This window comes from Mustelus asterias, chromosome 9, assembly GCF_964213995.1.
Source record: "Mustelus asterias chromosome 9, sMusAst1.hap1.1, whole genome shotgun sequence".
In the NCBI taxonomy this organism is placed as follows: Eukaryota; Metazoa; Chordata; class Chondrichthyes; order Carcharhiniformes; family Triakidae; genus Mustelus; species Mustelus asterias.
Genome location: NC_135809.1, coordinates 127,604,711 through 127,617,547, shown reverse-complemented (window position 1 = coordinate 127,617,547; position 12,837 = coordinate 127,604,711). Strand labels below are relative to the sequence as shown.

The 12,837-nt window shown below is 45.4% G+C and overlaps 1 protein-coding gene across 1 annotated transcript in view; it reads right to left on the bottom strand.

Annotated features, from left to right (window-relative positions):
* LOC144499289 (uncharacterized) overlaps window positions 1-12,837 on the bottom strand; it is a 324,178-nt gene that overhangs the window by 173,952 nt on the left and 137,389 nt on the right. Inside the window, exon 6 of the mRNA XM_078221404.1 lies at window positions 8,191-8,308. Coding sequence (XP_078077530.1) covers window positions 8,191-8,308 — 118 coding nt within the window. The remainder of the gene's footprint in view (window positions 1-8,190; window positions 8,309-12,837) is intronic.

Here is a 12,837-nt window from a genome sequence, read left to right as displayed (position 1 = left end):
GGCGAGGAAGGAAATTGCAGGTGCTCTGACACAAATTTTTAATTCCTCTTTGGCTACGGATAAGTACCAGAGGATTGGAGGATCATAGAATCCTGCAGTGCAGAAGGAGGCCATTCAGTCCACCAAGTCTGCACCAACCACAATCCCATCCAGGCTCTATACCCATAACCCCTTGCATTTACCCTAGCTAGTCGTCCTAACACTAAGTGGAACATTACCATGGCCAATCCACCTAACCCGCACACCTTTGGATTGTGGGAGGAAACCGGAGTACCCGCTGACATGGGGAGAATGTGCAAACTCTGCACAGACAGTGACCCAAGCCGGGAATCGAATCCGGGTCCCTGGTGCTGAGGCAGCAGTGCTAACTACTGTGCCACCCCAGATGGGTGGCTAATGTGGTTCCACTTTTCAAGAAGGGCAGTAAAGATGAACCAGGGAATTACAGACCGGTGAGTTTCACGTAAGTGGTAGGGAAACTATTGGATGAAATTCTGACGGAGATAATTAATCTACACCTGGAAAGGCATGGATTGATTAGGGATTGTCAGCATGGTATGTCAGAGGGAGGTCATGCCTAACTACTTGATTGAATTTTTTGAAGAGGTGATCGAATGAGGGGATGAGGGAAGCACAGTTGATGTAGTTTATATGGATTTTAGCAAAGCTTTACACAAGGAGTGAGGGAGGGGGGTATTTCACCAGGACATAGGTTGAGGCAAAGGGGTCAGGCAACAGAACAGACAAGTCAAAGAAGGAGTAGAACTATGGGCCCTCCAACAGGCCCAGGGAGCCTGTTAAGAAGGAAAACCCACCCCTTCCCACTACCAGCTGCTACTAACCTTCTGACACCATGGGGCAATTTAGCATGGCCAATCAACTTAAACCACACATTAATGCCGAGTGATCCGTCCCGTTTCGTTCCTGTGTGTTTTCTTTGTAGCGAGTGGCCATTTCAGAGGGTATTTAAGAGTCAACCACATTGCTGAGGGCCACATGTATGCCAGGCAAGGATGGCAGTTTTTTTTCCCTAAAGGACATTAGTGAACCTGATGGGTTTTTGCAACAATCGACAATGGTTCCATGGTCATCATTAGACTTTCAGTTCCAGATGGTTTACTGGTGGGATTCGAACCTGGGTTCACAGAGAATTATCCTAGGCCTCTGGATTACTAGTCAAGCGGCAATACCACTGTGCCACCACCTCCCCTGATCAACTAAATAATTAAAAACCCATGGCTTACAAATAAAAATTGAAATGCCAAATTGATAAACATGTAATTATTGAAATCAATCTCCAATAAAAATTCCTATAAAATGTAATCATTATCAGGGCAGCACGGTAGCACAGTGGTTAGCACTGCTGCCTCACAGCACCAGGGACCCGGGTTCGATTCCAGCCTCGGGTCACTGTCTGTGTGGAGTTTGCACATTCTCCCCGTGTCTGTGTGGGTTTCCTCCGGGTGCTCCGGTTTCCTCCCACAGTCCAAAGATGTGCGGGTTAGGTGGATTGGCCGTGCTAAGTTGCTCCTTAGTGTTAGGGGGATGTTAGGGAGATTAATAGGGTAAATATGTGGGGTTACAGGGACAGGGCCTGGGTGGGATTGTGGTCGGTGCAGACTCCTTGGGCCAAACGGCCTCTTTCTGCACTGTAGGGATTCTATGATGCAGTGAGTTTATCCAAATGAAGCGCTGCATCAAAAAAACTATCCTTTTGTAAAAATAATACTGAATTTATCTTACACCACTTATACGCATAAGCAAGATCAACAACACTTAGCAACACGAGAAAGAACAAGTCAAAGAACCAACATGTTTAATAATGAATTATTCATTCATTTAAAAAAATGTTTTATTTCGACTGAAATCGCTTTCCAAGGGATTTTCAACAGTAGTCTTTTGCGTGGAACTCCTTTGATACTTCACGCTGAATTGTGTGCCTCACAGTTTAAATGTGGCTACAAAGGAAAGATAATGTTTTATTCTGCTTTCAATATTTTATTTGTGACGAATTAGCTCAAATCTAAGTTTTACGGGTGCCGTTTATTTTCGCTGTTGATTTTGTTTAAAGCAGGGCTGTGTATCCAGTGGAGTTCTAGTATCTAGTTATTACGTGCAGAGCTAAAACTTGCAAGGTGGCACCAATTTTTTTTTCTCTGCAAGGTGCAAGCACAGATTTTGATGGGGTGCATCTCTGCCTGTAGCAAGGTCAACAGGACATCTGGGCCAAAAACAATAAATGCTGGAACATCTCAGCAGGTCTGACAGCATCTGTGGAGAGAGAATAGAGTAAGAGTTTTAACAACACCAGGTTAAAGTCCAACAGGTGTATTCGGTAGCAAATACCATTAGCTTTCGGAGCGCTGCTCCTTCGGCAGATGGAGTGGAAATCTGCTCTCAAACAGGGCACAGAGACACAAAATCAAGTTACAGAATACTGATTAGAATGCGAATCTCTACAGCCAACCAGGTCTGCAACCAGAACTGGTTGGTTGTAGGGATTCGCATTCTAATCAGTGTTCTGTAACTTGATTTTGTGTCTCTGTGCCCTGTTTGAGAGCAGATTTCCACTCCATCTGACGAAGGAGCAGCGCTCCGAAAGCTAATGGTATTTGCTACCGAATAAACCTGTTGGACTTTAACCTGGTGTTGTTAAAACTCTTACTGTGTTTACCCCAGTCCAACGCCGGCATCTCCACATCGAGAGAGAATAGAGCCAACGTTTCGAGTCTGGGTGACCCTTCATCAGAGCTGAGAGCAAAGGAAATCAGACAAGATTTATACTATGAGGGTGGGGAGAGTGGCTGTAATTGGACAAAGGAAATGAAAATGGTGATGATGAAGGCTGAGACAGGTGCTAAAAGTGGCCATTAAGGATGTGTGAATGGCAGAACAGGGGTACAGATTCATAGATTCCCTACAGTGCAGAAGGAGGACTCTCGGCCCATTGAGTCTGCACCAATTCTCCAACAGAGCCTCTTATCCCAACCCTTTAATTAAAATAATTTAAAGTTTCTTAAGTCAGATATTATCCTGTTGGAATGAGACTCTACACTTGCCAATTATTCCCACGTATTTATCCCGCTAATTCCCCTAACCTAAGGGACAATTACCAAGGCCAATTCACCTAATCTACACATCTTTGGACTGTGGGAGGAAACCGGAGCACCCGGAGGAAACCCACGCAGACATGGGGGGAATGCACAAAGTCCCCACAGACAGTCACCCAAGGTCAGAATTGAACCTGAGTCCCTGGCACTGTGAGGCAGCAGTGCGAACCACTGTGCCATCATGCCACCCTTGTTAAGGGACTGCCTGAGGAATGTGGCAGTTGCCCTGAAGGAGGGTTGGGGGGAGGGGGTTCGGAGAAAAGATGGAAAGGGAGACATCTGGATCGAAACATCAGGACATCTGGGCTCTTAGTGTACATTGGACCAAACAATGTTTCTGCGCACCGATGCGATTATACGATCGAGAAATAATTAAAATAATTTAAAGTTTCTTAAGTCAAATACTATCCTGCTGGAATGAGACGCTAGACTTCCAATTATTCAGTTTCTGGGCAAGCGGGGTTAAGTAGAATTAATTGGCAGTCTTCCATAATTATCACACTGTTAAAAGGGTGCTTACACTGTTAATTGCCGGACTTAACTTTGTGTGGTGAGTTTAATGCTCAATTAATATGAAGAAGGCAGAAACCTCATGAAAATCTATGGACCCAGCAACAGCGTTAAGTAAATCGACCATCAGCTTCTGATGATTGACAGTTCACATTGTATCTCTTTCTCAGAATAAGTTACTGACTGATCTGTGCATCGACAACTAGTGCACGGTTCAGAAGCTGTCAGGTTTTCAGCAAGATTGTGTGAGAAGCTGAAATATTTTTCCCATTGTAATAATCACAATGCATGGTTCTATAGTAATTTTGGACCTATTTTTAAACTCTATTCTGTCAGGATTCACTTATATAGAATAAGTGAATCCTGACAGAATACAGTGGGGCGGCACGGTAGCACAGTGGTTAGCACTGCTGCTTCACAGCTCCAGGGACCTGGGTTCGATTCCCGGCTTGGGTCACTGTCTGTGTGGAGTTTGCACATTCTCGTCGTGTCTGCGTGGGTTTCCTCCGGGTGCTCCGGTTTCCTCCCACAGTCCAAAGATGTGCGGGTTAGGTTGATTGGTCATGCTAAAATTGCCCTTAGTGTCCTGGGATGAGTAGGTTAGAGGGATTAATGGGTAAATATGTAGGGATATGGGGATAGGGCCTGGGTGGGATTGTGGTCGGTGCAGACTCGATGGGCCGAATGGCCTCTCTCTGTGCTGTAGGGTTTCTAAGATTTCTAAGAACAGCGTTCAGATTATAAATTTGATTTGAATTAGATTAACCCAATAAAATCTGATAGAAAATCAGTGTTAGAGATATTAGGAAGAAAGCTAATATGGATTTATAGGGAAATATAGATGCCAGATATGAAATATAATGACACTCTTTCAGAACACATCTGCGGGGCTGCATAAAAGCCATCGTGCCACTAGAAGCAGAAACAAATTAGATAATTGATGATCAGCACAGGCTTGGAGGGCTGAAGGGCCTGTTCCTGTGCTGTGCTGTTCTTTATTGGTCATTTCTATTTTCATTTAGGGTGGCACAGTGGTAAGCACTGCTGCCTCATAGCACCAGGGACTTGGGTTTAATTCTGGCCTTGGGTCACTGTCTGTGGGAGTTTGCACAGTAAGAAGTCTCACAACATCAGGTTAAAGTCCAACAGGTTTATCTGGTATCACAAGCTTTCGGACTGTTGCTCCCTTCATCAGGGGACCTGAGGAAAGAGCAGCGCTCCGAAAGCTCGTGATACCAAATAAACCTGGACTTTAACCTGGTGTTGTGAGACTTCTTACCGTGCCTACCTCAGTCCAACGCTGGCATCTCTACATCATGTGTGGAGTTTGCACATTCTCCCCGTATCTGCTTGCGTTTCCTCTGGGTGCTCCGGTTTCCTCCCACACTCCAAAGATGTGCGGGTTAGGTGGATTGGAAATGCTAAATTGTGCCCTTAGTGATCAGCAGACTAAATAGGAGGGGTTATGAGGATAGGGCCTGAGTGGGATTGTTGTTGGTACAGGCTGGATGGGCCAGATGGCCTCTTTCTGCACTGTAGGGATTCTAATGATTCAGTCCAGTTTGCGACACAAAATTCAATTTCTGTAATGTTGATTCAAACAAGACAAATAAAGATTTGCTCGGTGGCTAATTTAAAACCGGCTCGCTTGACTCCACAGGTAAACAATGTGACAAAGATGTATCTCTGAGTGCTTTTAGATTTTTTTGTGTCATTCATTTTGGAAGAATACAAGGATTCAATTTGACCACGTTATTGCGGCAGCAATTTGACTTACATTCTTTGTGCCATTTTGGTGATTGTTTCTGCCTCTGTTAGCTGCAGGGAAGTAAATTCAAACTCGGCAAAGCCAATGAAAAATTCTCACAGTGAAGGGCTCAAGCATCAGTGTGATTCTTGTGGAGAACATAAGGGTGACGCAGTAAATCAGGTTAAACACAGGAACTGGGATTTAAATTCTGCCTGGGCCAGACCTATTTCTATTTTCACTCTCGCGGATCCGAATTGAAGGGAACTTAAGCAGTTTTGCGATTCCCAGATGGACTTGTGTTCAGACGAGCAAATTACTTATGCAATGCAGAACTAATCAGTCAACATCCGTTAGCAAGAGCGTGAGCATGGAAGGGAATGGTTTTCTGAGTTTGAGATGAATGGATTTATTGGGGCCATGGCTAAAGATGGTGTAAGCACATCCAGTCCACACTTTAACCGCAAAACGCAATGAGACATGCAAAAACCCAGAGAGGGAACTGCCATTGTTTGGTATTTACAATATTGTAACGTTGCCCATCTTAACCATTGTTGTACAATCACTTGAGTTAGTCAGATTGGCCGCAACAAAAAGCTTGAGGCAAATTTGAATCTCTTTAGGAAGAGGTCCATTACTTTTCCGCACCAATGTTCATCATATTCCAAGAGGAGGCCTTGAGGGTATGCAAGATTTATCAGTAAAGTTTCAGTGGAAAGAACATCTCGGACACTTAATCACATTTCATGAATAGGGTTTATTCACTGTCCAGATGAGATAGATGCATGCCCAGACGTGGAGTCATGTGTTAATCTGATTAAGAAGTTTAACAACACCAGGTTGTTAGCGGATAAAAATTTAACCTGGTGTTGTTAAACTTCTTACTGTGTTTACCCCAGTCCAACGCCGGCATCTCCACATCATTAATCTGATTTGGCAGTGACCTTTAAGGGAAGCCATGGGAACATTCATGTGAACTTTGGCCTGGCGTCAGAGATTATTAGGCAAAGCAGGAAGTGGGGTCAGCAACGACAGGAGTTAGCTTCCAAATTCTACGGACTAATAAAATGGGCGGCACGGTAGCACAGTGGTTAGCATTGCTGCTTCACAGCTCCAGGGACCTGGGTTCGATTCCCGGCTTGGGTCACTGTCTGTGTGGAGTTTGCACATTCTCCTCGTGTCTGCGTGGGTTTCCTCCGGATGCTCCGGTTTCCTCCCACAGTCCAAAGATATGCGGGTTAGGTTGATTGGCCATGCTAAAATTACCCCTTAGTGTCCTGGGATGCGTAGATTAGAGGGATTAGCGGATAAAAATATGTAGGGATATGGGGGTAGGGCCTGGGTGGGATTGTGGTCGGTGCAGTCTCGATGGGCCGAATGGCCTCTTTCTGTACTGTAGGGTTTCTATGAATGATTTCTATGAAAATGCCATTATGCCAGAGGATAAGATGCAGTTGGCTAAGATTTATGACAGGTATTACTGCTGATTTGTGTATATTGAAGATGATTGATTTTTAAGCTAATGAAAGGCGGGAGTTATTGATAAAACTTATAATTTATCTGTTTTGAATTGTATATGTCAGATTTTATTGGCGAGATCTGGCTGTTCTATCTCAGAACTGCCCTGACCCTTTGATGGTCTCCTGACAGCTGCTGGTTAAAGAAAGTTATGTCTTTAGTACAGAGACACTGGCTTTGTGAGTCTTGTATTGTCTGAAGTTTAGGCAGCACTGGTCACCTCGGGTATCCCACCAACACAAATAGAGTCATAAAGATACAGGCCCTTCAGCCCAACTCATCCATACTGACCAGGTTTCCTAAAATGAACTAGTTCCAATTGCCTGCATTTGGCCCATACCCCTCTAAACTTTTCCCATCCATGTACCTGTCCAAATGTCTTTTAAATGTTGTAATTATGCCCACCTCTATCACTTCCTTGGGCAACTCATTGAATATAAACAACTTGAAAAAGTTGCCCCTCAAGTCCCTTTGAAGACTTTCCCCTCTCATCTTAAACCCAAGTCCTCCAATTTTGGACTCCCCCTACCCTGGGGAAAAGACCTTGGCTGTTCACTTTATCTATGCCCCACATGATTTTATAAACCTCTATAAAGTTACCCCCCTCATCCTCCTACACTCCAGGGAAAGAAGTCGTAGCCTATCCAGCCTCGGGACGGCACAGTGGCACAACGGTTAGCACTGCTGTCTCAGCGCCGGGGACCCAGGTTCGATTCCCGGCTTGGGCCACTGTCTGTGCAAACTCCGCACATTTCCCCCCGTGTCTGCGTGGGTTTCCTCTGGATGCACCTATTTCTTCCCGCACTCCAAAGATATGCGGGTTAGGTGGATTGGCCATGCTAAATTGCCACTTAGTGTCAGGGGGACTAGCTCGGGTAAATGCATGGTGTTATGGGGGTAGGGCTGAATGGCCTCCTTCTGCACTGTAGGATTCTATGATTTTCTCCCTATAATTCAAATCTTCCAGTCTCCTGCGACACACCGCTGGTGACAGGCCTACAGTCTGAAAAACAACCCTCTACCACCATCCTCTGTATTTCGTTCAATCATTAAACACTATTGCCTCAAATTCTAGTCTACAAATGGACTGAATATTACTGACACAGAATGATGGTATGGATAATTCTATTCATTATTGCTTTCTCCACAGTAATGTTAATTTTACCCAGGTCGCTCGCTGTTCATTGTTATTTATGCGGTGTGCCAGCATATTTCCAAGCCAGGAGCCCCAGGCTTACAGACTTAAAATGTTGTTACTTGGAGAATGTTGTAACTTGGGAGAGTGTTTGAGGGCAGTTGTCTAACCTGAAGATTTCCTTTCATTCCTTGCAGCTCTGTTGCTGACTTGGAGAGCTGCTGTAGGAGGCTACTTTTCTCTGTGGAAATCAGTTTCAACTTTCTTTCCAGTTCTTCATAACTACGTCTGAAAAAGAAAAAAATTGAAGAAACTAATGATGAGTAACTGACTGATATAGAAACATAGAATCATAGAAACATAGGAGATAGGAGCAGGAGGAGGCCATTCGGCCCTTCGAGCCTGCTCCACCATTCATCACGATCGTGGCTGATCATCCAACTCAATAGCCTAATCCTGCTTTCTCCCCATAACCTTTGATCCCATTCGCCCCAAGTGCTGTATCCAGCCGCCTCTTGAATACATTCAATGTTTTGGCATCAATTACTTCCTGTGGTAACAAATTCCACAATCTCACCATTCTTTAGGTAAAGGAATGTCTCCTCACCTCCACCCTAAATGGTCGACCCCGAATCCTCAGACTGTGACCCCTTGTTCTGGACTCCCCCACCATCGAGAATATCCTCCCTGCATCTACCCTGTCTAGTCCTGTTGGAATGTTATAAGTCTCTATGAGATCCCCCCCTTATTCATTTGAACTCCCACAAAAACAATCCTAACCTAGTCAATCTCTCCTCAGACATCAGTCCCGCCATCCCGGGAATCAGCCTGGTAAACCTTCGCTGCATTCCCTTGAGAGCAAGAACATCCTTCCTCAGAAAAGGAGACCAAAACTGCACACAACACTCTAGGTGAGGCCTCACCAAGGCCCTGTATAATTGCAACAACACATCCCTGCTTCTGTACTCAAAACCTCTCGCAATGAAGGCCAACATGCCATTGTCTTCTTTACCACCTGCTGTACCTGCATGCTTACCTTCAGTGACTGAAGACATTAACATCAAGGATATTAGCACAACCTAAAACTTACACTCTGAGTTAATTATGCACATTTATTTATTTTTTCCTCTTTCAAATTTTATTGCAAATCTTAGAATGTCAATATGCTGATGAATAGGTTTACAAAATTGGATCATACTGAGCTGTGGACCAGCTAGAAACACTCCTACTTCAGGATTGAGAGTTCAAGGCCTGCTCCCACTTGAGCACAAGTTCCACGTTGTCACTTGGTGCAGAACTGAGATGTTGGCCTAAATTTCACAGGGCCTTCAGGGAGCATGCCGGAGGTGGAGCAGGTGTTGAGAATAAGGTTGAAAGGCGAGGGGTTGTGTTTACTGCCTTGCCACCATCGCTGGCATTTTATCAGTGGCAGGGAAGATGGCAGACAATTTTCCCACTCAGAGGCCAATTGCGGCCCTTAAGTGATCAGTTAATTACCACCTAAGGGTCTCCTCCTGCCACCACTGGTACTTTAACAGAATTCTCCTTGAAAGTCAAGGGAGACAGGGACTTCCTAATTGGGTATCCTGAGGCGGTCCCCATGGAAACTTATATTTTGTTCTCAGTAGCCACCACTCCCCCGCCAACCCCCGCATCACTAGTACCTGCCTGATTGGCATTGGCGACTCTGACTTTATGCGCCCGCTCCAGGGCCCGGTGCATCACTGCTACTCCTGTCTGGTTGCAATCTGAAGAAGATTGGCCACCACTTCCAATGGTGCTACTGGGACCGAAGAGCTGCTGGCTGCTGAAGTGGACCTCGACGATCCCATCGTAATATCTTAAAGAAGGGGCATAGGACTTCTCCTGGTTGCCTGGCTATTATTTATCCCTCAACTAAAACAAGTTATCTGATCATCAATTATTAAGTTACTGTTTGTGGGAGTTTGCTGTGTATAAATTGGTTGTACATTGCCCTTATTACAACAATGACTACATGTCAAAATTACTTCATTGGTTATAAAGCTCTTCAGGATATCCTATGGATATGAAAGTGGCAATTGAAATGCAAGTCTTTTCTTTGTAACTACCTGCAATAATCTTTTTACTTGAAAACATACCACCAAATTCATTATGATTTATCATCCACTGTCTTACAAAGTTACAGAACTTAGAAAAGAGACTTTTACTCACTCACAGAAGTACATGTGATGCATTACCTGGGTTTGCTGTTACACTTGATTGTAAATTTTATTCTACAACGCATCTTTTGATGCGATTAATGAGTTGCCTGACACCTATTATCCCAGAGCTAACCTCAAGTCAGTGACAGCTGAGGGATTAAATGGTGGGCGTGTGGCTTTCTCATGTCCTCAGAAGGCCACCCACATTGTATAACGTGGGTTTGGTAGTCCGCCAGGGGAATTCTTTGCAGTCAGGTATTGGAGGACCTGGATACTAAGAGCCACCCCCTTTGCCCTTACCCCCCCCTCTCCCTTCCCCTCCTCTCCCATGACCTTCTCCAAGGGGGAGTCCCATAATGGTCCCAGCCCCCAGGTGAGTGCATTGCTCCCAGCAACACTGTTCTCGATGATACTCACTCTGGGGAGGGGAGCCAAGGAGTCAGGGGACTCCCGAAGTGGTTGGTGTGGGTCTGTACAATAGCTACCCTGAAGCTCAAAGTGGTTTAACTCTTCTCACCTCTTTTGGATAACTATTGCTGTAACGCAGTCAGATCCATCTGATGTTTGTGATTTAAATCACATTTTTGAATGGTTCCCAATACAGGCAATTGCCCAAGCGAAGTTAGCACTTAGAATCATAGAATCCCTGCAGTGCAGAAGGAGGCCATTCAGCCCATCAAGTCTTCACCGACCACAATCCCACCCAGGCCCTATTTCTGTAACCCGACATACTTACCTGCTAATCCCCCTGACACCAAGGTCAATTTAGCATGGCCAATGAACCTAACCTGCACAGTGACTTTGGACTGTGGGAGGAAATGGGAGCACCCAGGGGAAACCCACGCAGACACGGGGAGAATGTGCAAACTCCACACAGTGACCCGAGGCTGGAATTGAACCCGGGTCCCTGGCGCTGTGAGGCAGCAGTGCTAACCACCATGCCATCCCAAAGGCTTTTGGGCAATTGCCATGCAAACCTTATGTGGAAACGTCTGGGTTAGTTGGGTGGCGATGGTTCCCCAGCATGTTTCTGGGGTACCTCCTCACTACACTGCAGCTCGGAAGTTATGGTTATCTTTATATTATCAGGAATCAAGAGAAAGTGTGTAAAAGAAACAAATGGTACAAGTCATTTCATTTGTTGAAAGAGATTTTCGTGGCAAGGTGTAAAGACGCATTGCATATCACAGTGATACACTGGGCCCTCAACAAGTAACCTCTATCTCAGAGCTGTTACCTTCTGTGTAAAAGTGGTGGATTTCCCTGGGTACAGCCATCTTTACTTTCACTTGATCTGCTCTGAAAGGTTTTTCCTCAGTGTGATTAACAGCAGTAACAAGCCCTACTGACACGGCTCGGAATATCAGGGAAAACCTATTCAGTGAGGCGGCGTTCTCCGGAGGAATAAATGTGTTTCCTGTTACATTTTCAGGCTTTGTGCCTGAAAAACATACATTGAAAAAGACAGGTTGACCTCCTTTCCCCTTGGAGCCGGGAAGACAAATGTCGACTCGTTGAAGATATGTTAGAGGAGGTTGCGAACTCTTTCTATTTTTCCAACCTCTCTTCACACAGGCCACAGTAGGGCACAGGGTGAAGGTTCGGTTTTGATAGGGTATTATAACCCTCTTACCTTGGTCCAGTGACCAGGACCCTTTAATGAAGACGAGTCTGCTGCCTGCATCTGAGATCTCGTACTGACAGAGCATTTAACAAAGGAGAATCTCACAGCCATAGAATCATAGAATCCCTGCAGTGCAGAAGAGGCCATTCAGCCCATCAAGACTACACCAACTCCCTGACAGAGCATCTTACCCAGGTCCTCCCCTGGTCCTATCCCTGTAACCCCACACATTTGCCGTGGCCCAATCCACCTCACCTGCATATTTTTGGACTGTGGGAGGAAGCCAGAGCACCCGGAGGAAACCCACACAGACACAGGGAGAACGTGCAAACTCCATACAGACGGCGACCCAAGCTGGGAATTGAACCCGGGTCCCTCGCGCTGTGGTAACCACTGTGCCATCCTCTTATCAACCTATCATAATCTATCCTATCATAATCATATTAACATGTTACCCTATTCCAAAGGAAGCTAAAACAGAAGGTAATAGGGTGGCATGGTGGCACAGTGACTAGCACTGTTGCCTCACAGCGCCAGGGATCCGGATTCGATTCCCGGCTTGGATCACTGTCTGTGTGGAGTTTGCATGTTCTCCCTGTGTCTGTATGGGTTTCCTCCGGGTGCTCCGGTTTCCTCCATTGTTCCGAAAGACTTGCTAGTCAGGTGAATTGGCCAGGCTAAATTCTCCCTCAGTGTACCCGAACAGCACCGGAGTGTAGCAACTAGGGAACGTTCACAGTAACTTCATTGCAGTGTTAATGTAAGCCTACATAAGAACTAGGAGCAGGAGTAGGCCATCTGGCCCCTCGAGCCTGCTCTGCCATTCAATAAGATCATGGCTGATCTTTTTGTGGACTCAGCTCCACTTACCCGCCCGCTCACCATAATCCTTAATTCTTTTACTGGTCAAAAATTTACCTATTCCTGTCTTAAAAACATTCAATGAGATAGCCTCGACTGCTTCACTGGGAAGGGAATTCCACATTTTCACAAACCTTTGTGTGAAGAGG